At 49.9% G+C, this 27,968-nt stretch overlaps 1 protein-coding gene across 1 annotated transcript; it reads left to right on the top strand.

The window, feature by feature from the left end:
- The first annotated feature begins 758 nt into the window (after window positions 1-758).
- On the top strand, window positions 759-27,867 carry CUNH14orf132 (chromosome unknown C14orf132 homolog). Its single transcript, XM_051196552.1, has 2 exons — window positions 759-1,250; window positions 27,639-27,867. Exons 1-2 carry the CDS (start codon window positions 888-890, stop codon window positions 27,861-27,863), a joined length of 588 nt encoding a protein of 195 aa, XP_051052509.1. The 5' UTR covers window positions 759-887; the 3' UTR covers window positions 27,864-27,867.
- The last annotated feature ends 101 nt before the right edge of the window (window positions 27,868-27,968 follow it).

The following is a 27,968-nucleotide window of genomic DNA, read 5'->3' on the forward strand; positions in this document are numbered from 1 at the left end:
CTGGACCCTCCCAAATTGATCTCTAATTGAGAAAATGCCCTATAGCTGGATCTCATGGAGGCATTTCCACAACCGAGGCTCCTTCCTCTCTGATGGCTCTAGTCTGTGCCAAGTTGACACACAAAACCAGCCAGTACAGGCTGGAAGGGCGTGGAAGTGACCCATGAAGCAAGAGAGGAAACAAACCAGAAGGGAGGTGGGAAGGGGGAGAAAGAAGGGGGGAGGAGAGGAAGAGGATGGAGGGATGGAGGGCGGACATACATCCCAGAGAACCCACTGGGCATCTCTGTGCCCCCTGCATTGCTGCTATGACACCTGCCTAGTTTGGCTGCCTTTCTGAGGTAAGACATCTTAACAGTGTCACACTGTCTACAGGTCGTGTGTGTCATCCGGAAGGACATTCATTCAATGATCTCCAGTAAGGGGAAATGCTCATGCTTCAGTCACCCTGTGGTGACACATGCCTGTCACCAACAAGTGACAGAGTGCCGGCGTCAAGCAAAACCAGAGTGGGAAGGGTAGCTCCTCTCTAGTTTCTCCTCGTGCCAGTAACAGAACTCCTAGGTTCTGTTGCTCCCGTTTTACAAATGAGGATACCCAAGCTCAAACAAACACTGATTTACCCAAGCCACACAATACAGAAAAGCTAGACTTTCAGCTTTGTTCTGCCTAGTTCAAGAGGCAAGCGCTCAGGAGTCTGGACACAGGGCTGCCACTGAAAGCCAGGTATATCTACTCCGGGTCACCCCAGCCAACCCCAGGAAGGCTGGAGTCAGGTGCCCTGGGAAGGGCGCCCACCACGCTGGATTTGGGTTGGAGGTTGGCTCACCAACCCAGCTGCCCCACCGCAGGCCTCAGTTTCCCCATTTGGCCAAGACAGAGAGAAGATGGCTAGAAATCAGGGGTCCTGCTCGGCCCGCCCCCGGGGGTGGGGCTGGGAGTGGTCACGTGAAGGGGCGCCGCGCCCGGGGTCTCCCTCCCACTCGACGTCTGGAGCTGTAGCCCGGAGTCAGCAAGGACGCCGTGAGGGCTGCAAAAGCGCCGCCACGCCGAGGCTGCTGAGGTCACGGTCGCCGGGGCCTGAGGGCTCGCTGTTCCGCCCGCTCTCTGATAGCTGTGCGGGTGGCTGGACCCGCAGCGGCGACAGCGACGACAGCAGCAACAGCAGCGAGGACTGGAGCGCGGGCAGCAACAGCAGCAGCAGCCACGCCAGCAGCGACACCATGGATCTGTCTTTTATGGCCGCGCAGGTAACCCGGACTCTCCCCCCATGGTCCCTGGGTCGCCAAGTTTGCAGAACCCCAGCCTCGCTGTGCTCCTCGGTGCAGCTCTAGCATCCCTGGCCAGGTCCTTTGTCCCGAGCCTGGCAGTCCCACCTGGTGCGCGTACCCGGCCTGCCGGGGCCGGCCTGACTGTCCTGGGTGGAGTGGCCCGTGGCCCTCGCACACCGAAGGTGGAGCGGAGCTGCCTCCGTTGAGCACCCCACTTCCGAGCAAGACAGCTCTGAGGAACCTGGGCAACTGGAGTTTGCCCCTCCCAGCCCAACCCCCACACACTGTGTGTGCTGGAGCCCCAGGACTGGCAGAGGAGAAACTAGAGAGGAGCTACCCTTCCCACTCTGGTTTTGCTTGACGCTGGCACTCTGTCACTTGTTGGTGTCCTCGGGGCCACCCCTCTCCTTCCACTGCGGGTGGGGACTTTAGCCCCGATCTCTCAAGAAAGCAGTGACGGGGCTTTGTGACAGAGATGGATGGTTTGATCCATTTTTTGTTTTGTGCTGGATTTGAGCAGGAGCCCACCACCCTTCCCTGCACACAACAGGCTCTTCATGGCAGACATACAATTGACCTCCCGGCGCGCTGCCTGGTCTCTGAGGCAGGAGAATGCCTTGGAGTTGTGATCTTAGGTGTTGATTGTTTTGAACTAGAACAAAGACACACGCCCTTTTCTGAGGGTGTGTGTGTCCCTTGAGAAGACCCAGAGGTGACCAGTGAATACATTTGGCTGGACATAAGTCCCAACCCACAAGACAGACATTTCACCTTCTGTGGTTGTGTTCAGAGCAGGGTGACAGGGAAGCCAACCCTATTGTCTCCTGGGTGTGTGTCCAGGGCCCCAATCCCTGCTGCTTATCTTCAGGAGTGACATTTGAAGGGACACTTTCCTTTCTCCAAACTTCACCCTTGTGGTGGAAGTCTGTTTAAAATGTAACTTCAAAAGCCAGACTGGATATAGAGGGAGGGTTGTTCCCAAATGGGAGCATCAAAGGACACAAAGTCCCCAGGTTGGCTCTGGAGACTCGGAACCCAGGGTTGGGCAAAGTCTGAAGCAGGGGAGCCATAACCCTAACAATTCCCACAACCTGTCCTTCTTTGCTGATGACCCATCTCTTAGTCTACGCGTACGTAAATGCCGTCATGTGGAAACAGTCGCTCCCGTTGCAGATGGAAGTGTGTGTAGCTGGGCTATAACTGAAGTGAGGAGGGACTCACAAGATGTCTGTGGGTGCCTTCCTCTCTGCATCCCACACAAGCTGGTGTTTCCATGGTTACAAGATTAATTGATCATTACTAACTAACCCCAGGGCTGGCTAGAGCATCCACAGTTGCTATGGTGACGTGATAAAACAAACAGGGCTTCCCTGCATCTGTTGGCAGAGCCTCCAGGGGTCTTGGTTTTTGAATGTTTTTGTTTTTGTTTTTTTGTGGGGTTTTGCTTTAATTTTTGTTGCATAAGTTCACATTTCACTTGGCCAGTTTGTTCCTGCCAAAAGATGGCACTGAGTACATGCTCAGCACCATGCTGGCTAAAAGGAACAGAAATATGAGTAGGCACACCAATGGAAGACACACTAAGGCTTGTTGCGGACCTACTGTGTGTGAATTCTTGCAAGTCCTATTAGCCTGGAGTTCTATAGGTCAGCATGCCGGATGTTAGGATGTTAGGGATAATTTACCCAAGGGCATGCAGTTCGTGAGGAAGGGAGCTGGTTTTGAACAAGTCCCTAGGCTCCGCAGAGACACTGGTGTTTCCCTGTGTGGCTTCACTCTAGGGACACATTCCAAGATGGCTCATCTGTCCCCTCCCTCTGGAGGTGCTGGCCTTCTGCACAGCACAGCCTTGCTTGTTCTCAGAATTACTCCCTGATGGAGCTATGTCCCCATAAGATGAGAATTGCTACTTCTTTTTTTTTTTAATCTGAAGGACCTAGCAGTGTGAGGGAGGGAGCAGCACTCAGTCTCTGTACACCTGGTGTGTGTGTGTGTGTGTGTGTGTGTGTGTCCCTGCTTACCCACCCCACCCCCGTCTTGTCTGGCAGTGAGCACAGCACCTGCAGAGAAATGTTGGCACTCCGTTTACTTCTTTGTCACCTTGTATCATGGACCCTGTCACGTAGTGGGACAGGAGTGCTGAGGGACCTTTCTCTGTTTGCTCACAGGGCATTGGACAGACCAGGACCCAGGGAGAGAAATTGATCAAATGCTGGGCCCAGCACTGAGTTGGCACACCGTAGGCCTTCAACAAGCTCCTGTTAGGGGACTGGATGGGGGTGAGATGAGCTGTGTCGTCATGAAAAAGACACTCAGAGGAGCAGAGAGTGAACGCACGATGTCAAATGTGTATGCCAACCCCAGGACTTTGAGAAGGAGGCTGTAGACATAGTAGGACGATAGGCAGATGGTCACAAACAGCCCTGGGAATGAAACTTCTCAAGAAAGCATGGAGGTAGTGAGGCCTGGGACATATTCAGAGCCCTTCGGAGAGCTAGAGGATAGGAGGCGGAGGGGATGTGAGAGCAAGACGTCAGGGCCAGGTTGTGGAAGGTGCTGACTGAGTCAGAGAGCAGCGGGAGCCACTGTGTGTTCGTCAGCACAGAAATGGCATATATGCCCAGGGAAAGAAACCCATTCTCCCCGTGGAGAATGGAGGCTGAAGGAATGGGTGGGGTCAGGACTGTGCTCCACCCACTCCAGACCTGGGCTTCCGGCCTCCACGTCTGTCCAATGCTAAGTACGATTCCTATCAGCAGCATCTTACATGTTTCACAGCATGTGAGCCTTTGGAAGGGTTTGGGGCTGCAAAAAATAAGTGTTGAGATGATACCCATCAGCTCTGCAGTGTGGACATGCCCCCCCCCCATTCAGGGGTGTGCCCTTCATGCTCTGGAAGAGGCTGTGAGAGAGCACAGGAGAGGCTCAGTCTCAAAATTTACGATAGAGGGTCTGGGACACTTAGCCACCCTTACTGCCACCTTGGGAATATTCCACACAGTCCCTCACAATCCCTGGGTCCTGGAAGCTTTGGAGATTGTGGATGCATGGGTCATCCGTTTCTCTGTAGCCAGAGACGACCAGAAGGTCAGGGCTACCAAGACTCCAGGACTAGAGAGAGAGGGAGGGTCGGTCACAGGTCTCTAGCATTGAGCCCAGATTCTTGCACTCAAAGATGGCTACCACCCATCCTTTCCCTCAGGAGCCCAGATCTGCTTCACTTTCCTTTCAATCCTGGGCCACCACGGCGACTTTCTAGATCGAGAGCATGTTGTATTGGTGACACTTAGGAACTTCTGAGACTGAGTTCTGAGAAATAACCTGGGACAGGTGTGTATATCTACTCTAGGGGAAGCCAGTGCAATGCGGGAAATATGATGTTGCAGGGAAGGGTTCTGCTGTGTGCCAAGCTGGCACTCGTGCCCACGGGGTTTGTGACAGGGTGACACCTTCCCATGCACTTTGGATCAAGCATGTATGAGAACTCAGCCATGCTTCTATCTTGCATTGTCTCTAACATGGCTAGTGTCTGGCTGGTATTAGTCAATTTTCCTTGATCCTAGGATCCTTCTGGGGGCCTTAGAAGCTCTGTCTCCCTTGCCTGCAGTCCCACCCCAGTACCCACACCACAGTAGGACTTCCAGTATCCATCATGACAGAGGCCTGGAGTACACTCAGTGAGCAGGGTTCCCTCCCAGGTCCTTAGCTCTGTGGCCAGTCTTAGATCATAAAAAGATGTGTGCCACTGGAAAATTCCAAACACAATACTGATATTGTAGCTTAAAATACTTAACCTAAGAACTTGCTCCAAATCTGAGAGTCCCTCCTGTAGAGTGTGCCTGTCACGGGGACCAACTGCAGTCCAATGGGTGAAGAAATGGATAGCATAGGGACACAGCCACCTCCTCTGCAAACAGAGGAGTGGAGCCCCCAGAAGGGGGGCAGTGGGCCCTCTAGAATCAGCCTCAGGGAATCCCTCATTTTCTCAGATATACAAAACATTTTATTAATGCCATGTTTAAACAGGTCTTTAAATGGGCAGAAAGCCAGTTAAAACTAGAATTTCTTGTCCTTCAGCTCTGAGGCCAGAGGTCCACACACAGGTGTCCACCTGTCCTGGCCATTGAAGGCCTGGAAAGAGCTCGGCTCCCTACCAATTGAGCATCAGAGTGTCCCCTGCCACTGCTGGTGGCCCTTGACCTCCACCTGCCCCATTCTAGTCTCTTATCCTGTGATTATTTGGTTCCCCCCTGTTTGTGCAGTGTCTTCATACGGTCGCCAGCCTCAGAGAGGGCTGAGAGTCACCCTAGAACCGTATCTTGATCCTGTCTGCACACGTACAGAGAGTCTCTTCGCAAATAAAGATGCTGGGGTTTGGACGTCAGTATACTTGAGGGGACACAACTCAACTGACCCAGGATCTGAAGGCCCCCACCTTAGAGTCAGTGAGCAGACTCCTGTCCTAGCCTCAGGATCTTCAGCTTTGTAATGATGACGAAACACGGCTCGTTTGGTTCATTGGGTGGGGATTGTCCACATGTGTCAAGGCCATGGGGGATTGTAGGATAAGAAGGTGTGTCATTTCCAGTGGGAATCACTGTGAGCCAATCAGCGGGTGAGAATAGAGGGGCAGGTGATGAAGGATTGAAAGATAGGGCTAGGGAGCCTGGGGCCAGTGGGGTGGCTTCATGAAGTGGACAGGGTGGAGAGGGGTTGTGGTGTCCTGAAGAGTAGGAGCCTGATCTGCAGGTGTGACAGATACTAGTCCCTATGTTGTGGTTCTTGCTTGTGCCAGGCATACACACAGGCCTGGACAGTGACGCTTCTTGTTTCAGGGGAAAAAAAGTAGAAATGGTGATATTTTCATGCAGTCTCGTGTGTGTGTGTGTGTGTGTGTGTGTGTGTGTGTGTGTGTGTGTGTGTGTATCGCGGTAAATAAGGATCAGGATAAACAAATAGGCCGAATAGATGTTTATTCAGGGGGAAATAACTTACAACCTAGACAGATGAACACCAGGAAATTCAACCCGATCCTCTCCTGTCCGAGTCATGCCAGAGAGGGAGCGCCTTCCTGGCCCCCTCCGACCTCCTTCCACGGGTCACTCCGCCCATGGCTCCACCCCCCAATGGGCGTGGTCAGTGCCACAGAACTATCTCACTATGTGTGCGTGCGTGCGTGTGTGTGTGTGTGTGTGTGTGTGTGTGTGTGTGTATGCATGCATGTACATGTGCAATCCAATTGCTTTCTACCTTAGCTTTTAATACAAGGTCTTTCACTGAACTTAGGGCTGGCTCACCAATTCACTAAGGGGACTGGTTACTAGTGAGACTCAGGGATCCTTCTGTCTCTAACCCCCCAGCATTGGGATTGTTCATGTGTGTCAACATGCCTGGTTTTTTATGTGAGTCCTTGGTCTCAAACTCAGGTCTTCATGCCTGTGTGCAAGCAACTTCACCTACTTCGCCATCTCCCAAGCCTCCAGATTGGATTTTTTTTAATGCTAACAATTAATTAGAAATCTGTAACATACTGACCAGCCATAGCATGGGCTACTTGGTTACTGTTGACTACTGAAGTTGCTAAGAGATCAGGAGTTGTCTAGAGTGCTCACGGTTTTGAGGGGCAACTTCAAGAAGGATACTGCTAGGTGGTTTGAATCTACTGCAGTGCAGTGGCTTCTGTACGACATCTAGGATCCAAATCGTGGCTTCTTCACAGGTATCCCTGTCCCCTCCCTACAAAGCCACTCTCTATGGCGTTCCTTTCTGCAGGGTTTGGGCCAAGTCTGCAGCTTGGGCCTCCTCCCAGCAGAGTCCTCAGCGTCTGCCCCTCCCAGTGTAACGCTGCTTCCCCTAATGTGAGAGTTCAGTGGTCCCAGGTAGAGGCTGCGTAGGACCTAGCCTCAGATGCCCTACAGTGCCTGGAACACTAGATCCTCCTGGTTGAGAAAGCTCTTTGGCAATCAATCTAGATGCAGACGGAGGGGGGCCAGTCCACAATTATCTATGTGTGTTGGCCTGCATGTCCAGGAGGGTGGGAAGGCACAGACCATGGCATCCTTGGAGGTTTGTGACTGCCTTGAACCACACAGAGCAGGAGTGTGGGCTGGCTTCGTCCTGGAGCTCCAGTGGATTCTCAGGGCCCGGTATCTCACCAAGCCTAGGGGAGAAGGGAGTTATTCTGAACTAGGTGGTGATTATGTCATGTGCAACTGCAAATATTTGACCATTTGAGACCTGAGACCTTGTATGACTTGAGCTCACGGCGGAGGAGTCTGAGAAGGCTCTGTGGTCTGGGGAGATGAGATTACTCCTTTATCTTCGCTCAGCCCACCCCTCAGAATCATGGCCTTGGCAGGTGGGAAGCACCCAGAACAGGATGCCTATTTCTGGGAGGCACCAGGAGGGTCTAACCACTACTGAAACATCTCCTGCCTGCCCCCTTCACTTTGTCTCGCCTCCAGGGCCTTAGGGGACTCACAGTAAACTTGCTTTTTATTTTTGTTTTTTCACAGAGAGGGAGAACCACAGAAGACTTTTAGTCATGTTGGACACATGACCCTGTTTTCTCTCGAAAACAAAGGCCTTCTTTGTATTGTACAAAGGAGCCTATGGGATCATTCCAACAGATCTGTGAGAAATTAGTAAACATTTCTGGTCCGGAGAAACATCACTGCCCAAAAAGCAGAATCCCGGGGAACCAGGCAATTTGCTGTTTAGCCCACCTGGGGGCGGGGTGGGGAGGTAAGGTGGAGGGCGGAGGGCGGGCATGGGGTCTCTACAGCTGTCAGGCAGGGAATGAAATGAGAAGAGATGAGGCGATAGTGGAAACTCGGTTTGGATTGACTTCATCAACCCGGATCCTAACTCTGGGAGTCCAGTGCCTGGCAGCTCATTATCAGCAATGTTTTTTTTTTTTTAATAAATTGTTTTTTATTCTACTTTTTTGACAGTAGTGGGGATTGAACCTAGGACACGCGTGTGATATAAGCCAGAGCTCCACTGTTGAGCCAGCTCCCAGCCCCCTTGTCAGCATATTTAAAACACAATTTGGGGAAATTTTTCCAAGCAATAATCTTTCCTATTCTGGGTGCATAATAAAGCTTTAGGTGCAACTACACAGGAAGTCCTTGGCAAAGTAGATGTGACCTTGAGGGTGGGCGCTATAGCTAAAAGGCCTAGACTCTAATATGGTCTCAGACCAAAACAGCATACAGGTCGGCAGGACATAACATACGTGTGACATTACCTCTGCAGGTGGGTTCTATTAACTGGGAGCTGAAGATAAAGGCCTAGGGAGAGAGAGTCTGGGTTCACTTTCGGGGGATTTGGGTGTGGTCTGCCTCCACACACAGCAAAAAGAGTTACCATGTTGTTACCAATACCCAGTCCCAGCCTTGTGGATGAAAATAGGCAATTCTTCCTTCCAGGAGAGGCCCCTGAGGGTTTAACATCCCTGGTTCCCTAGTGCTCTGTGGGGGTCAAGGACCTTTGTGCTCCAACAGCCCAAGTTTTCTTAAAGCAAGAATTATCGCTAAAGTACAATTCTATTATCTCAGATGGTTCTAACCAGGCAGCCTGTCTTCTTCAAATTCTCACTGAAAACACCTAGAAAGTGCTTGGGTATTCTCCTCAGACAGCAGAAGAGGCTGTGGTGCCATGCCTGCAGGAATGTAACAAACAATTAGCAAAGACATCAAAATCCCAGACACTTCTAGATCAAGTTTCTAGGTAGTATTTTAAAACCTAGCACTCCATGGAGCCTCCAGAGCAGGTGTGGGGGTATTGCATCACCAGGCGAACACTGCTTATATAAGTTTCTATGTGTTCTTCCTTGCTATTGGGTCAAACTCTAGCTTCCATTCCAAGAGTTGGACACCCATAATTGAACCTTCCCTGCTGTTCTGTCTCCCTGAGATGTGTGTGTATGTTATAAAACATAATACATTATTACCTTCTTTGCTAAAAGTCTGTTTTCTTCAATGTATTTAATAAGGGGGAAATCTTGTGTATTTCCCCATGCATTAGTTATGACTGGTGCCTTTTTCATTTGTGTAGTCTCGTTTCTTTGGAGCATCATTTTCTTTCTGCCTGGAAGGGCTTTGCCATGTCTAGTGCTACTGAAGTGCAGGATGGATTCTTTCGACGTTTGTGTGTCTGGGCATTGGTGGTGGTTCAGTTAAAAATGCAGCTTCAACGTCTGGCTGGTATTGTTTCCAGAGAAAATCTCCAGCTGTCTGTATTTCATTCCTCTAAGAATGCGGGCTCTTTCCCCCTCTGGCTCCTTTTAAGACTTTACCCTTTTCTCTGATTTTGAGCACTCTGGTGAAGATTTACCTTCGTGCAGTTCTTTTCATGTTTCTAACACTTGGGACTTCCGAGTGTGTGCACAGGAAGCAAGAGACCAGGCTCGGCAGTTAGGAGTGTGTGTTGCTCTTCCAGGGGACCCCAGTTTGGTTCCTAGCGCCCTCATCGGGCCACTCAGGACTTCCTGTCACTCCAGATCCAAAGCTCTCTTCCGGCCTCGGTGGGTACAGCAATCGTGTGCAGGTCATCAAAAAATAAATCCGAAAAAAGAATGCATGCATGGGTTATAGTTTCAGCACCTTTGGGAGCTTTTCGAGCATCAATTCTTTGTCTACTTTTTTTCTGTCTTACTTCTTGGCTTTTGAGGCTCTTTCTGACTACATTAGGGCTGCCTCAAACTGTCTCACAGCCGGTTGGTGTTCTGTTCTTTCTCTGACTGTTTCGTTTGAGTAGCTGTCATTGATACCCTCTTCAGCATCACTGCCATTTTCGTCTGCGGACTTTAAACTAGTGGCAAACCCATCCAGAGCGTTGCTATCCCAGAGATTGTGGGTGTTGTCTCTACACACTTGATTTGTGTCTTTTAAGAATTATCTTGCATTTTCTTAACATGTTCAGTGCTTACTTAAGCCTCTTAAAAACAGGTGAAATACAAATGCAACACCTGTTTCAAATGTCCCTCTCACCCTAATTCTTAGTCTCTGGGATGTGTTTGATGTCCTTGCCTGCCTGGTCATTCTTGGTCAGATGCCAACCCCTATGACCCTCTCTCTCTCTCTCTCTCTCTCTCTCTCTCTCTCTCTCTCTCTCCCGATTTTTTAAGACAGGGTTTCTCTGTGTAGCTTTGTAGACCAGCGCTGGCCTCAAATTTACAGAGATCCACCTGCCTCTGCCTCCGAGAGCTGGGATTAAAGGCATGAGCCACCAACACCCAGCTCACTCTGTCTCCCTTTTCAGACAGGGTTTTTCTGTGAAGTCCTGGAACTAACTATACAGGACTTGAAGTCTGAGATTCACCTGCCTCTCCCTCCTCTTATTCTGGGATTAAAGGTGTGCACCACCACACCTGGTTAAACACTGTGAATTTCACCATTGCATGATAGGTTGACTGTCTCAGCAGCATGTGCACATACAGGGCTCACCAGCCACCATCTATGGGGACTGTGAGCGCCCCCTGCAGGCCTCTAGGGTTCACTGCGCTCTCTCTGCACTCAAGCCTTACTCGCTTGACATCAAAGTCTTGAAAACTATTTTCATATACTGATCTTGTCTTTTCCAGTTGAGTGAGTGAATGTGGTCCCAATGACTTCATCTGGGCTGGAAGCAGAATTTCTTAAGTCTGTGTTTTTAGCGTCCATATTTCCACCCCCTTTTCTTCCACTGTGGTAAAGAAATGTACACTGGATCCACTCTGGAACCCTGGACATGAAATTATCTTTCTGAAAGCAATGAACTCAAGACCTCAGATCATTACACTGGACACAAGAGTCTAATGCTGCATTGGAGAGTTAAACCCTTGTGCAGAATGACTGCCTTGTCCATGTATGTGTGTCCTGTGTGTGTGTCCTGTGACAAGACATTCCAGAAGAGGCTAAGGGAGCTGTTCCCTGATCCTGATATTGAGGCTATACCAAAAAGCTAAGCATCCCAATGTCAGATCTGGGTCTGGATCTGGTTTGGAGGGGGTGGCTTCCGTTGTAGTGGGGCCAGACTATCCTCCTGCATCCACATTCCAGATGTGTGGATTATAAGTATTCACCATCACACCCGGCTAAACCTGGGTTTCTTAAGGCATCAGTCTCAACATCAGGACCCTAGGAAGTCTCTTGGAATGAAGACGGCAAAGGAGGCCAGCAGATGCTGCAGACTGAGCATGGCTACCTCCCACTCAGCCTGTCCCCTGCAGGTCCCACGAGGAAACCCCATCTGTAACCTCAACCCTCAGCTCTGGAAGCTGATTAGAAATGCATTAAGACCGGGCTTCTGTGCCAAGGGAGGCCTGAGGGGTGACTAATGTGTTCTACCTTCTCCCACACTCTGCTGTTCGCTCTGCCACAGAGGCACAACTTTAGCCGCAGCCTCCGCCGCCGCCTCCTCCTCCCGACTTCCTGCCCTTCCTTCGCCTTCCTCCTGCAGAAGTTCATCTGGCCCTGCTGTGTCAATCAGTCAATCAGTGTGGTAAGCCATGAGCCACACAGATGGGCAGTCGGGAAGGTTGAGGAGCCAGGACCAGGTTCTCTAGCCCTCATCCCCTTTGCTGTTGCTCATCCCTATCTCGGAGCACAAGTGACTTAAAGAACATCGTCTGGGAGGCAGAAACCCCACTGTCAGGTGGAAGAAGCAGGGATAGACAACAGAGATGGTAACCCTGGAGGACACGTTACCCCGAAGGGCAATCTGGTGAGCACAGCCATGGGAGAGGACAAAACACAAAGGCTCAGAGACTTGAAGATGGTACCCGGAACACTTACCCCGCAGGAGAGAGTCCATGATCAGAAGGTGGTTTTCCCAGGACGAGACTTAGCCATTGCACTCCGGATGTGCTGACCCCTGCGATTTCTCCAAATGTGGGAACAAATGAGGGAAACCCATTGGGGGACTTTATTCATGCTCTCTCCTAAAATTAATTAATTAATTGATTAATTAATTAAATAGATGGTGCCCTGAGTCATGCAGGTAGGGGAAGAGCTAAGCTATGGCCAAGGACAGGAACGAGCAGAGTAACAGCTAGTCGATTGCAGAGTGCCGGAAGGAGATCTGGGGCTCACGTACGTGTGTCTTTCTGTCACAGTCCTCTTCAGGCCCGGACTCTATGTGGACAGAATGGACCATGGCTGAGGGAGTTGTCAAGGCTCAGATGAACTGGTGTCAAAACTGGAAGGAAGGGATGCCGCACCCTTCCACACAACCCTCCTCCCTCCTGCACCCCACAGCTCTGTCCAGCCCTCAGTCTGAGCCGCCCTGTCTGATGCTCCCTCACAGCGAAGACTTCATTCCATGTGTACCAGGCGCTCTGTGCCCAGCCCAGGGCCAGACCCAGTAAATAGTTAATGAATGAAGTAAAGGTCTGGCACAGAGGTCATTAACAAAAGCAGGGGGTGCTAAGAAGCAGGCCACATCCCAGGGGACCCAGAAGGCCAGCACTCCCTACCAGGCCAGAGCGTCCCACGCTGTCCCTCAAACTCTACCCTCTCAGTGCCCTCAGTCCCTTGCGGTATGCCTGCCAAGTGCCAGGTCCTGGCACACTTGGCTTTCTGTTTGGCATTTTTGTTCCAACCTCTGGTGCATCTTGTGGTTTACACCTGGGCTTCTCAGCTTACTGAAGAGAAAAGGGCCAGAAGGGAAGAGACACCTGCCCTGGGGCCATGCAGCATGCAGGCTCTGGGGATGGATTTGGAGGAAGGGCTGGCCCTTGGAATCTCCATACTTGTCAGTCAGGATGGGTCACTCAGGTAACATGACCAACAAACACAGCTGTCTCGGGACTGGAGAATTGCAGTTCCGGACGAGGATGGTGCCAGCTAGAGTCTAAAGTGGGATGCTTTGCTGCCTACAGAGGCCGTCTGGGGCTTCGGGGGGCTTCAAGGAAGACAGGCCTGCTGCCCCAGAGTTCCATGCCCCTGGGCGTGTCCCCTTGGGTGCGTCCCCTTGGGTGCTTGCTTGTTCTTCACCGGTGACAGGGAAAGAGCTTTTTTTTTGCACCTTTGGTGCTTACCTCGGTCATTCCGCAAATGCCTGGCAGTTGCCCAGTATGGACCCTGTTCTCGGCAGTATAGTACTATTCTAGGCACTGGGGCAAGAGCTCTGGAGGGCACGCCTTGATGGCTTTGCCCCTGACACTTGGTTACCTCCTGTGAGACGTGGCCAAGGATGAGTGCTGGCCACTCAACCCTGTAGTCCAGGAGCATGTAGAGAGACATCCAGTAAATGCTAGCTTTGGCTAACTCTAAAGCAGCAGAGGGTAAGCAAGACCCCAGCACATCACAGTCCCAGGAAGCCAATGCTTCCAGCCTGGCTGCACACAGACTGAAGCAGACTCCTCTTTCCCTGCAGCCCTCAACAAATGTCACCTCTCTCACAGCTCTAGGTCACCCCAAGCCCAGACAAGCCCCCAACAGCCATAGGTGGCTTCACACGGAAAGCAAAACGTCACTGACTCCTCTCTCTTCAGCCTGCCAGCCAGTGTTAGGGAGCACTGTAGGAATGCCCCCAGCCAGGCCACACACAGTTCACCCCATTGATCCCCAACAGTCATGTTGAAGAAGGGTGAAACAAGTAAGATGTCTGATGAGAGTCAGGCTGGGGATGGGGCAAGTGACCTGAGCCACATCCACACAGCTAAGGCAGTGTTTCCCCTTCCCACACAGATCCACCCCTGTCTCTATGAGCCCCTCAGGTTAGTGACCAAACACTGATGCCTCTCTAACCCCTGGGGCCTGGTACCTTGAACATGGAGCTAGAAACCTGGGCGTGAATTCTAACAAGCCATTTCATCATTATAGAGTGCTGGCCAAATCTCCCGAGCAGAATCAGTTCTTATGTGATCAAGGGTGAGGAGCCCACGGTGTCTGCATCTCCATTGACTGGACAGCTGGTGGGGGGAGGACAGGGAGGGGAGGATGTGGTGGGGGATTGCTACCTCTCAAAGCGACTTCAGCCATGCTCATCCTGCTGTGCTTACAGGAAGTCCTTGAGTCCCTCCAAGCTCCAGTATTTGTGGTCAGTTATGAGAATCCTCAAGGATGCTGCGTCCTAAATATAGCAGTGTGGTACCTGCATGTGTCAGGCAAGTTGGCTGATCCACTGTGCCCTTCTTGTCTCCCCTTCCCGCTGCCTGTCATCCTAGGTAGCAAGTCTTACCATCTCACACACAGCAGCCTGTCTTCCAGAACCTTGGAGAGTGCCTAAGCTGGGAAACACGTCCATATCCCAGTTTCTGCCACTGGTAACTTGGGGCAGGTGCTGAGCCTTAGTTTCTTTGTTCATCAGGAATAATTGCACCTAGCTCACAGGCTAGACAAGAGAAGCAAGCGAGATGGTGGCTGTGGGAGCACATGGCTTGCCCAGCATGCTCAGGGCTCCGCTCTCCAACTGTAGCATAAAACAAAACCCAAAACACTAGAAGATGAGAAAATATCCAGCTGCACCAGGCTGTGCAAATGCCAGCAGGTGTGGTGCCTGAGCAGTGGTCCTGGGTCTTTCCTCTGTGTCACCTCTTTAACAGCTTTATGAGTTGACACTGAGCATGTAGGACCCGCATGCTACTGCTGGGCTATACACCCAGCTTTATAAATGTCACCACGTGTTTGTGTAAAGCACTTTTCTTAGAACACAAATCTCTCAGGAAGCCCATCACCTCTTTACATGTAGCCCTGACTCCCTCATTAATGTGGGCTGTGGAAGCCAAACTTTGCCCCGCACATTGCTAAAACCACTGGTTTATTCTGTGACACATATTCCTTCCTGCGTGCCTCTGTTCAGGCAGTTTTCCTGTGGCATGTGTACGGTAGATGTTTTTGAACCTTAGCACAAATATGTCAAGAACTGAGATGGGCCTGGGACTTTGCCCTTAAGAGAAGCTGAGGAGAGGTCTCAGGCCCCTGGCTTGGAATCGAAGGCTTTTCTTAGGCTCTGCAATCAGTAGCTAGGGCTCATGTTCATGTCCACAAGTCCTCTGAGAAGTGTGCAGAGTGATCTAAGGGGTCTGCATAGCAACCCAAACTCAGAAACCCTACCCATGGCTGCAAACCTGCCCTTGTCTGCTCTTCTATCTTATTCATTGAGGAAGGGTTCCAATCAAACCCAGACAGAGCTTATCAATGTGGCTAGTCTTACTTGCCAACTTAGCCTAAGGATCTGAGGTGGCATTACAGGTGGGCCACCATTGCCAGTGTATGTGGATTCTGGGGATTTGAACTCCAGTCCTCACACTTGCAGGGAAAATGCCTTAACCATGGAGCCATCTCTCCAGCCTGACTGCATTGTGTTTTAAGTGGCACTCATTAGTCACTGTGTGATCACTGTGGAACAGATGATGCCTTTAAGACCTCAAGATTTAAAAGAGACAATTGCTTGACCAGAAATTTCCTCACATCCCAGAGAATAGTTGTTCTGACCATCCTCTTCTCTCTGGATCATCATACACCACGCCAAGGTGGCTTGTATAGGGTCCCACCTCCCATTCTCAAGGCTCAGCCCTCTGCTAGCCTGGCCTTTCAGCACATTTAAATGTCTAAGCCAAAACTGCTTAAGCTATAGGCCATGGGTCCCATATGGGGTCACATAACTGTATGTAGGAACTGAGAAAAATTTGGTAGGAGTGAAAGGTTGAAAATGCACAAAAACCAAAAGTAATTAAAAGTCAAAAGAGCTTTAAAGTGGAATTATCTAGGTCAAGTTGGCCTGTGGGCAGGTCTGTGGGGGGTTGTATTGTTAATTGATATAAGAAGACCCAGCTCTTGGTGGCGGAACTATTCCCTAGGCAAAGGGTCCCGAACAGTATATGAAAGAAGAAGGCTAGCCGGGAGCAGGCAAGGATCCATGCATTATTCTCTCTGCTCTGGACTGTGGACATGATGCTTTAAGTTCCTGCCTTGACTTCCCACAGTAATTCACCATAACCTGGAATTGTGAGCCAAGTAAACTCTTCACTCCTTGTCTTAGGGTTTCTATTGCTGTGAGGAAACACCATGACCACAGCAACTCTCATAAAGGAAAACATTTAATCGGGTGGCTCCCTTACTGTTTCAGAGGTTTAGTCCATTGACATCATGGTGGGACATGGCAGCGTGCAGGAGGACATGGTGCTGGAGAGGGAGCTGAGAAGTCTACATTTTTGATCCACAGGCAACAGGAAGTGGACTGAGACACTGGTTGTGGCTTGAGCATATATGAGACCTCAAATCTCACCCTCACAGCGACACACTTCCTCCAACAAGGCCACACCCACTCCAACAAAGCCACACCTCCTAATAGTGCCACTCCCTATGAGTTTATGGGGGCCAATTATATTCAAACTACCTCACTCCCTAACTTGCTTTGGGCCAAGGTATTTTATCACATTAACAGAAATGAAGCTGGGCCTGTTGCTGGCCAAATGGCCCAGGCTAACTGGCCTGGGAGCCCCAGGCACCTGCCTGTCTCAATCTCCCAAGTACTGGGAATACAGGCATATGCCACCACACCCAAATTTACACACAACTCCTGGAATTGAACTCAGTTTTTCATGTTTGCAAGGCAAACACATAGATGCCTGTACCTTCTTACCTATGTGTTTTTTTATTCTGTCTACCTGTTGCAAATGTTGTGTTGGAAAAATCCTGCTAAGCTCTGCAAAAAGACAGGAGTTACAAGATTTCTCAACCACCCCTACCCCTCACCTCCAGTCTTAGTTAGGGTTTCTATTGCTGTGACAAAACACTATGACCAAAAGGCAAGTTGGGAAGGAAAGGGTTTATTAGGCTTATGCTTGCATATTGCTGTTCATTACTGAAGGAACTCAAACTGGGCAGGATCCTGCAGGCAGGAACTGATGCAGAGGCCATGGAGGGATGCTGCTTCCTGGCTTGCTTCCCTTGGCTTGCTCAGCCTGCTTTCTTATAGAACCCAGGACCACCAGGCCAGGGATGGCACCCCCTGATGGGCTGGGTCATCCCCCATCAATCACTAATTTAAAAAATGCCTTATTGCCAGATTTTATGGAGGTGTCTTCTCAGCTGAGGTTCTACTGTGGCTGTGGGCTATACCACAGAGGACAGATCCCAGGTGGTGGCCAGCCACATCCAACATGTCTGTCCCCAGGGCTAATGCTCCCTTCACTATTAGTAATTGAAGATGATGGCTCCATGGAGACAGCATTTTTCTGCTGTGTGCTGAGTTACTATGGCAACAGCCTCAAAAAGGAGTCTATTTGCTTTTTACTCTTAATTCTGCAATGTTCTCAGGTTTTCCAAAAATATACTATTTTGCTGGGTCCCTCTGTGGGGTTGAGCAATAGAGCAGGTAGTTAGCTGTCTGCACATTGTGGTGTAGCTCTGCTCATGGCTGTCAGCTGAGCAAATGGTTTTTATTGTCCTTTGCTCTTAGCATCTATGTCATGTAAGTAGCCCTGCTGTGCCCTGGGATCCAAGGAGAAATTCAACTCTAGGCTGTCTGTAAAGAGCTCAGAGTCCGGGGAAAGATAGACATGTCTGTAATGTAAGTGCATGGCTAATTATAGTAGCGGCAAGATGATAAAATAAGTACAGGCATGTGTAATGTAATCAATACTTTGTCCACTGTGGAGGTTTTTTGGTGTCAGGCTCTGGGAGAGAAAACTGTGAACTTGGAGTGGGTGACAAAGGTTAGAAGTTGGCCAATGTGCGATTCCATTCCTGATCAATTCCTCATAAGCTATGCATTCTCAGGAAAGTGACAGTATCTCTCTGAGTCTCAGGATCTGCCTCATGCTGTTGAGAGCAGATGGTTCAGCACCCAAGTGCAGGGTAGCTCTTCCATGGGAGACCCTGCTCACCCACCACTAAGCTGCTGGAACAGTCAGGAGAGGCTCGGTTGGTGACGAGTGTATGCAGAGAGCCATAAAGAGTATTGGCCAAATGAGCTAGCAGGAAAGGGCATGGAGGACCCTGGCATGGTGGATTTGGGGGAGGTAAGAGAGCAGAGAGTTCTGTGCTGAAGCTAGGACCTGGGCTCGTCACTGGGACCCAGGCCCACTCATCTCCAGGCTCTGATGGGACCCGGTGAAGATCACTGCTGAGCAACAGTAGCTTGAGGGTTTGGTGCTGTCGAGGGAGGCAAGAAAACAAACACAGACGAGCCGGCATGCCCTCATACAGAAGCTCAGGTACCCATGTCACCACTCCCGGCCACATTTGGATGCTGCAGCCTGACTCCTGAACTCCCCCGCCATCTTAGATACCCTCTGAGGAAGGGAAGCGTCTCTGTCACTGTGGTGTTAGGACACAGAGGTGACAGTGACTGGCCAGGTGAGTGAATGCTCACAGTGCCCCCCACCATGGTGGTGGGATTTGTGTGTTTATTTCCTGGTTAATTACTTAATGAGCTGTGCTGGCTCAGGGAAGTCATTGTTCTTAACTCAGGCATTTTCCTTTTGTGCCTTAGTTTCTCCACCAGGAAAACAAGGGGTTGGTCTGTGACAAAATACCCTCAAGGTGTAAAGGTCCCAGCCCAGACCTGGCCTGGAGCAAATGCTGAGCAAATGTTACTAGTGTTTTTGTTGCACGGCTTTGTTTCGCATGGAAAACTCTGCGGCATGGGTGCTAGGCAACAGGGATAGTGGAGTCTGCTGGAGGCGGCAAATATTTCCGTTAGCTGCCGTCTCTGTGGAAGGCCCATGCGGGAGGGGTCGTCCACAGCCTCTGGGGGCGTCCAGATCGGCAGCCATTAGTGTTTCTCCAGTACCTTCCAGAGTTCAGCAGGGAAGGAGTTGATACAATGGAACGCCACTCTACGCCAGGGAAGCCCCTTGCTGGATGGAGTCCTGCTCCAGGAACAGGAGCTGCCGTTGATGCTGAGCCTGGGTCCTACGCCCACCCCTTCACTCCAGTAGCCTCCCGGGATGCCACCCGCAGGCTTATTTCTCACCACATACACTTCCTGTTGTCCTTTCTGGGAGATCCTGCGCCTCCACCATCAACCCTGGGTGGGTTGGCCCTACAGTCTATACCCAGTCATTTGCTTTATATGCAGGATACGCCCACCCCCTTGAGCACTCCCGAAGCCCAGCCTGGTCTTCCTGGACTCTATTCTTGTCACTACCTTGCTCTTCTTCTGAGGCATGGGGCACTAGGAGACACCTGCAGCACACACAACACCGACCATACTTACAGACTGCAGGACCTGGGAGTGGGGGGACGTGGGACAAGGAGACACAACAGCAGTAGACCCCGCATGAACTGTGTGTGTTACAAAGCTTTGTTCTTGTGCTTGTATTTGAAACAGATGAGTCAGTTGTGACCATAGGAAAATCCCTAGTCATTGCATAAGGCTTGGGGGAAAGAGAGGGCCCTTCGAAGCATTGCTAACCTATGACCTCATGTAGGATGTGTATGCATGCATGTTCTGCCTGCGTGTGTGCACGCTCTAATGAGAACAGTACACTCAGGTGTTAGGAAGATGGTTAAAAGCAATGCTCTGTCGCCTGACCTCATGTCTGTGCCAGCATGCATGGAGCCATTCTGTGACTGTATTCAAGTCTGCCATTTTTAGCCAATAGTGTCAAGCTGGAGACCAAGCCTTTAATGCATGGTCCTTTGAGGAAGGCTGGGGACCCAGCCCAGCGGTGTCACTGACACCTTCCCTGCCCCCTTGGTACAGAGTTGGCCTTCAGTGTTTGCTGAGTGAGAAGGACAGATGAAGTCACTGAGTCACACAGACCTCTATGTTTAGACCACAGAGACTGTGAAAATTTAGCAGAGAAATTATCTGTATATTTACTCTGCCTGGAGGCTTGTCAGGAATTCTGTAGTGAACTAGGTCACCCAAGAGGCCACAGACGGTATGCTCTCAAGAGACACAGCTGAGGATGTGGGCCTTGGTACCGGTTCTCAGTGTTGGCAAGCTTAGGCCAGTCAGAGGGAACAGAGAGACACAGATTAGATATGTCCAGTGCAGTATCTGAGTTACAAGATGTCTTAGTCAGGGTTCCTATATGAAGAGACACCGTGACTACAGCAATTCTTACAAAGGAAAACATAAATTGGGGTGGCTTACATTTCCAGAGGGTCAGCACATCATCATCATCATCATCACCATCATCATCATCATCATCACCATCGTGAGGCTTGGTGGCCTACAAGCAGATGTGGTGCTGGAGCAAGAGCTGAGAGTCCTTATTGATTCAGAGGCAACAGGAAGTGGTCTGTCTCACTGGGAGTAGCTTGAGCATAGGAGATCTCAAAGCCCACCCCTCAGTGACACACTTCCTCCAAGGCCACACCGACTCCACCACTTCTTTTGGGGGGCATTTTCTTTCAGGACCAACACAAAAGATATAGTATTCTTTATATTTTTATTATTACATTTAAGGGGGCGGGAGGCATCTGTAGGCATGTCACAACATGCCTGTGGAGGTCATAGGACAATGTTTTCTCCTTCTACCATGTAGACCCTGGGGATTCAATTAAAACCACGAGGTGCTTTGACCCACTGAGTTACTCACTGGCCCTAATTACCCCTTTCCCCCCTTGAGGTACCTATTGTCCATCTGACTCATGATTAAGTACACACATCTCATCCCAGGGTGTTGCTGGGGGCATCCTGGCAGTCCTGCCCTGTGGCTCTCCAGCCAGGGGTAGCTCACTCTGGTCTTCTCAGTATCTATCTGCCTTGGACTTCTTAGATATCAGCAGTGCAAACTTGTCCTTGACCCCAGTCCAGTGGGAGCACCAGCACCTACCATAGACACCGGGCAGTCAGAATATGTCTGTCTCTGTATGGGTTTAAAGTCCACATCCCAAGAATGTTACATTTTATTTGTAGCTGGCCACCCAGGCCCTGGGGGTGTGGAAGGAGACAGGCCATGCTGGACCCTGAGAATAACCACCTGACTAAGGAGTCTGACAGAGCCAAAGTCACAGAGCAAACCCCTTGTCCAGTGCCCCACAGACAGACGAGTTCTTCCTGAGTGCCGTCCTCAGAGGGAACTTACTGCCCAGGACAGTGTCTGCCACTGTCACCTCAGAGGCCACACCTTTCCTTCTGGAAGAATCTGCTGTTCCTTTCCCCAGAGTCCCCAGAGGAGTTTGTGTAACCTCTACCTTGTGGAAGTTATACCCTGTTCCTTAGGGACGCTACCAGAGAAAATGGAGATCAGGACATGCATAGCAAGACATTTCTTACTCAGGACAGTCTTGACTTATGGCAGGTCTGTCAGGTCATTAGGAGATGTTGAGGAACGCCTATAGGCTGGTGTTATGACCTTGTGTCAATACGCTAATGGTGTTAAATGAATTAAGTATATCAATACGGTATAACAGACATATCAGAAGCACACACGCCAAAATGTATTGCTGAGAAATTTTCAGCAAGCCAGCTCTCCCCCGGAACTGCAACCTTCTCATCTGGAAATAGTCTGCCCTGAGCTCCCCCTGGCGGCCTCTTTCAGTTAATACACACCAGGGTCAGTTGCTGTGTTCTTTTATAGGATGGCCCAGCTCTACTATCCCAGCACTCAGGTGTGATAGAGGGACCATGAACTCAAGACCTAGCTGGGACAACATAGTAGAGTCATATTTTAAAAATACTCCCAGTAGCTAAGGTACTTGCTTAGTATGTGCCAGGCCCGATCACTGATACAAAAGCACACAGGAAACCCTGAGTGCTAGCCTGTGAGGTGGTGTTCCATGAAGCTGGAGGTTGGGAACCACTTATGGACTCTATGATGATTACTCTTTACAAAGACACAATGCAACCAAGTGTCTTTTATGTATCAAGCTCGAGCTGCATTCCACCTGCCACAGCCTCTGACCATGTCCAGGCTGCAAACTGATTGTGAAGCAGGAAGCGACCGGGACATTGTTTCCTAATCACTCATTCAGTTTCCACTCAAAAGAGCCACCGACTGTGGGCCATCCCTGAGGCCCCTCTGCCTCTGGAGAGCATCCTTAGGGACCCGGGATAGCCCAAAGCAAGGAGAGGCCTATGTACTGGTGTGTCCAGACTTATCCCTCTCTCAACCAACAACCTGCCTCTACCTCCAAGCTGGAAGCTGAGCAAAAACAAGGACCCTTCAAAAAGTCCACACAGGGAGTGCTGATCTCCAGGAACGAACACGCCAGCATTCTTGTGGAGTGTGGTGGACAGCCCAGGTACTTGGCCCTCAACTCAGTCTCCTGGAGGGGGAGGCAAGGGCACCCTGATATTTCATGGTTGTTAAAGTATATGTGGAGCTGAAGAGATTACCCAGTGTTAAAAGCAATGGCTGCTCTTTCAGAGGCACAGGTTCAATTCTCAGACCCCCATGTGGCAGCTCACAACTGTTGTAACTCCAATTTCAGGGAAATCCAGTGCCCCCTTCTGGCCTCCGTGAGCACTACATCACCTATTGCACAAATGTACAGAAGCCCACATAAGAGTGTGCAAAACTATGCTTAGCATCATAGAAGGGAAGGAAGGGGAGAAGAAAGGAAGGGAAGGAGGGAGGGAGGGAGGGAGGAGAGAGGGAGGGATAGTTCCTAAGTCTAGGGTGTGATACCATGGCTTATGTTTACAAAGCAGTTACTGTGATGTACCCCTGTAATCCCAGCTACTCAGAAGGCCAAAGCAGCAAGGTCCTGAATGCAAAGGCCTGCTAGGCAGTTTAGTGAGCCTGTGTGTGTGTGTGTGTGTGTGTGTGTGTGTGTGTGTGTGTCTGTGTGTGTATGTTGTAGTTGTTCTCTGACCTGCACATGGCACAGCATGCATACACCCACCTATCCCACACACTAAGTAAATGTATTAAGACAAATAAATAAATAATAAAAGTAAAATTAAAAATAGAGGGCTGGGTTTGGGCACCATGCTTTTAAAAAACGAGAGAGAGAGAGAGAGAGTTGGTGCTGGAGAGATGGCTCAGTGGTTAGGAACACTTGCTCTTCCAGAGGCCTGGGTTCGGTTCCTGCACCCACATGACAGCTCACCCATATGTGATCCCAGTTATAGGGGATCCAACTCTCCTGTGACCTCTGCTGGCACATGCACGTCATACATAGACATACATGTGAACAGAATACTCATGCACATCAAATTTAAATTAAAAAAGAAAGTTATACAATAAAGTAGGATTTTTGCAAAGGAGCTGTACAATAAGAGCTTCAAGGCCATGAAAATGCACTATCAAGTCTGATCAAGCTGAAATTACATAAGTTTGAACAGCTCAGCTTTTGTGCAAGGTCTGATTTCAACAGAATCTCAGCTAGCTGGGTGCCACTCACATTGGAGTCCATTTCTAACACTTCCCTTCTCTTCCACGTTGATAGGGCTTGTTTTTCCTGTCTGGAGAGGCGGGTGTGTCCCTATTCTTTCCTTCACTAGCTTCACACCTCTGTCTTTTATTCTGTCCCTATTTCTAACCTTATCTGAGGCAGACATAGAGAGATAACTGAGGGCCATTATCTTAGTTGCTTCTCTATTGCTGTGACAAAACACCATGACCAAGGCAACTTATAAAAGAAGCCCTTTGATTTGGGGCTGACCATTTCAGGGAGTCAGAGACCACGGCCCTTGTGGCGGGGGGCATGGCAGCACGCAGGCCAGTACGGTGCTGGAGCGGAAGCTGAGAGCTCACATCTTTATCTGAAAGTAGGAGACAGAGAGAGAGATAGCTGGGAATGGCATGTGTCTTTAGGAACCTTCAAGTCCATCTCCAGTGACATACCTCGTCCAATACGGCCACATCTCCTGACCCTCCCCAAACAACTCCACCAACAGAGGAGCAGGCATTCAAATGTATGAGCCTAGGGGGGCCATTCTCAGTCAGACCACCTCAGTCACCAATTTCTCCTCCTCCAAAGTCACATGGGAAATCCGCACTCCTGGTTGTAGGTGTTTGAAGGAATGATGTTGCCCAGGCAACAGCAAGCAGGCTCTGTGACAAGACTGTTTAGATCCTAAAGTAGATGGTTAGAGTACCGTCAGATGCTGCTCTTTTAGACCCTAAAGTAGATGGTTAGAGTACCATCAGATGCTGCTCTTTTAGATCCTAAAGTAGATGGTTAGAGTACCGTCAGATGCTGCTCTTTTAGACCCTAAAGTAGATGGTTAGAATACCATCAGATGCTGCTCTTTGCTTCCACTAGAGTGTCCTGGAAAAAAAAAAAAAACAAAAAAACTCCATGACACTTTACAAAAGTGAACATCTGGAAATTCTTGGATAAGACCTCACAGGTCCTGTGTCCCAAGAGCCATGCCTTCGCTGAATCCAGGGAGTATCCAGGTGTGTGTCCTGAACATTAGATTTGTGGCATGCTGCAGATGGGGCACAGAGGTCTTCCTGGCATTCTGTAGGCTTCTCTCCTGGAATCTGGAGGTATTTCCCACTGGGAAGCTCTTCTCTGCTGAAGGAAAGCCTACTACGTGAACTACAATCGCCCCCAGGCCGGTGAGCCTTTCTCGCCCCCCCCCATGTGACCGTGCAATGCAACTGAGGTTCTGACATGCTAAAAGCAGTGCCAGAGAACTCACAGCCGGATATCCTCACCTGTGCACACCCCTTCTTAGATGGTTGTTTACACAGATTGCCTCTTCCCTGCTGGCAAGGGTCAACCTGATCCTTTTTGCCTTTGATCCTAGTTCATGTGGCATCAAGGGTAATGCCGGGCAAGAATCTGTACTCAGTCACCCTGTAAGGATTCAGGCATTATGCTGGCCTGCCCCTGTCACCTGGCAGAATGCACTCAGGCAGTACCCTGGACAGCCCAGGGTTCCATGGAGATGCAACAGACCCCTTTAAGGGAAAGAGCCTGTGCACCTAACAGTCCTTTCTGCCTGCTCATCTCTCTCTGCTCTCTCCTCTTTCCCACTCCTCTCTCTCTCTCCCTCCCTCCCTCCCTCCCTCCCTACCCCCCCTCTTTCCTCCTCCCTCCTTCTATCTCTGCTTCCATTTGGCTAACACCTGCCCCTCCCTTCTTTGCTCCCTTTCCCAATAAACTCCATGTGGGTTTTGTCGAATTTTGTGGTTCATGTTTCATCCCCTGCAGCAGCTTCAGCAAAACAACAACACACCCTACTTTGGCACTTAATAATAGGGACTTTGGAGTTATGGGGGTTGATCCACAAATAGTAACAATGTTACATCTTTGAAACATCCAAAGATGTGGTCTTCACTCCCACTAAGCAATCATCCACTACAGGGTCCATCTTCTCCAGTTGCTGTTCTGAACCCTGAAAACTGTATCATACCTTTCCCTCAAAGTTCTGGACAGTTTAGTTTTCTTTTCTCTACAGAGGGGAACCAGGTATCACACACACATACACGCACACACACACACACACACACACACACACACACACACACACACACACACACCTCACCTGCCGTTCTTTCTTCCTTCCCTTGTTTTACAAGATCTGTAAATGCTTTTTTTTTTTCATTAAGCAAAAGACGCCACTATATTTCTCAAACTGAAGACCAACTATGTTGCAACCTTCCTTCCAGAAGTGAGACCGACAAGAGACAATCACCCCATGGGTCTGTAGATGAGTCAACTTCTTGACAGTGTGACCATTGTCTCCGGTAGCTTATCTTACCAAAGTCTGTTACTTTGAATGACTCTAGACAATTGGAGTCACAGATGTCATTTGAAAGGACTTTCCATGTCTCTATTCCAACCAAGTAATCTATCAAGATGAGTTTTCCCAACTCAGCAGCAACCTGGAAATTCATTTGACAGACACCACAAGCACCATTAGATCTGGAGGTCACAATGAAAGCCATGCTCCCTGCCCCTGAATCCAGATGCGGCAGTGTGAGGGGGTCTTCAAATTGAAGCTGGCAGGCTCTTGCAGGCGCCCCAGTGGGGAGTGAAATGAGCTTTTACTTCAGAGCCTGGAACAGCAGGGATATGCCTAGCTGGTTGTCAGTCATCATGACTGTGGGGACTTGCCTGAAAGCCAATGCTTGCTGTATTTGGGAAAGATAATGCATCTGTCACTCATTCCTTTGTGATTTTCAAGAGCACATAAAATCTGGTAGGTATTCCAAACCACATAATCTGACTCTGAAAGCTTTAGGGTACAACTTTGCTTGGGTGAATCATGTTCTATTAGCCACAATAAAACCATATTGAGATTGTCAGCTGGCAGCGATGCTAGTTTGGGACATACAGAAGGTAGTTTGGTCATGTTGCCAGGAGAGTGAGGGTCTGCTAAGGGCTGTAGGACCATCTTGCAGCTCATGGCCCAGGATGAAGCTCAAAGGCTTTCCAACGGCATTGTGTCTGTGAAGAAACAGGTCTGTTTGAACACATCCTCATTGTTCTAGCTCTGAATCAAGATGCAGAAGGTTAATTCTGGTTCTGGAATCTGGTGTGCAAGTTGCAGCACACTGATGCTAAGTGGCAGCTTTCCTTGTCTGTGCTGAAGGATGGGAAGACTTGGGAGGGAAGGTAGTCAAACTCCAGCATCTTCACACGCTGCTTGGATCCACAGCATCCTCTTCACACACTCGGAACACCAAGACCTCTCTTATAACTCCAGAGCTGTCCTGTGCTTACACTGAGAGACACTCTGAGGGTTGAGCCCATTTTTTAATTCAATAGATCCCTCTGGATGCTTACAAACCTCCCTCAAGCATCTACCAGAACTTTCTGGAAACCCCCAGCACACATGCAGCACATCGGATAGCCCCAGCCCAAAGGCTGTGATTGGGGGTGGGGGGTATCTTCTAAAATTGGGGTTGATGGATTTTTTAAACTCAGAACTAGAAACTGGCATATTTAAACATCTACCCCCTCTTCTCTGTCACACATACAGAAAAAGGAAAATAAAACTGAACAGAATGTTAACTAGATAAATAGGGGGTGATTTCCAGCTTTCCCTGACATTGCTGATTTTATTTATCTTATTTATTCTTGGTATTTTGAGACAGCTGTGTTGCTCATGATCCTTTTCCTTTTGGCTCCCTAAAGGCTGGCACTGAAGCTGTGAGCTAACGTGAATTCTCTTTCAAAATTAGAATAGGAAGAAAGGTCTTTTGCAGCCAATGTGGGTTTGGAAGGGCCTGGTACCAGGGTGGTGGGGTGTGGGAGCTCCTAGGGTAAGAGCCATCAAGCCTTATGCGTGAAATGGGCTCAGGAGTGTCCGCCATAAAGCTTGACGCATTTGGTTTGGGTTTGGGCTGGCTTAGAATTCACTCTGTAGCCCAAACTAGTCTTCCTGCCTCCTAAGTATCAAGATTGCAGGCATGTGCATAGCCAGCTTGAAACATTTGTTTTTATGTGTTACAAAATGTGCATTAGTGCCCCGTGGATTGCACTTCCTTGCAGGCCCATTGGGCTGGTCCCCCTCTAGGAGAGTGTGGTCTCTGCTGGGCAGCCTGGCTCATTTTGTCTCTTCTCCTTGCAGTTGCCCATGATGGGAGGAGCGTTCATGGACTCACCCAACGAGGACTTCAGTACCGAATACTCCCTGTTCAGCTCCCCTGCCAACATCCACGCAACCTCCAATGGCCACGGCCAGCCAGAGGAGTCTCCTCGCTCCTCCAACGATGCTGTTCTGCTATGGATTGCTGTCATAGCAACACTGGGGAACATCGTGGTGGTCGGGGTGGTGTATGCCTTCACCTTCTGAAGGCACAGGGCGCCAAAGCTGTGGGGAGCCCCCACTGGCACTGGACTCGCCCAGCAAGCCTACCCATGCGGCTCCATCTTCTTCCCAGCCGCCGGAGACACACCT

Source organism: Phodopus roborovskii, unplaced genomic scaffold (genome assembly GCF_943737965.1).
Source record: "Phodopus roborovskii unplaced genomic scaffold, PHOROB, whole genome shotgun sequence".
Lineage (NCBI taxonomy): Eukaryota > Metazoa > Chordata > Mammalia > Rodentia > Cricetidae > Phodopus > Phodopus roborovskii.

Bases quoted from the DNA above. Each gene is read 5' to 3' on its own strand.
- CUNH14orf132 (XM_051196552.1), top strand. From the start codon at position 888: ATGGCTAGAAATCAGGGGTCCTGCTCGGCCCGCCCCCGGGGGTGGGGC. The intron at 1,251-27,638 runs GTAACCCGGACT...TTCTCCTTGCAG, and splicing joins TGTCTTTTATGGCCGCGCAG to TTGCCCATGATGGGAGGAGC.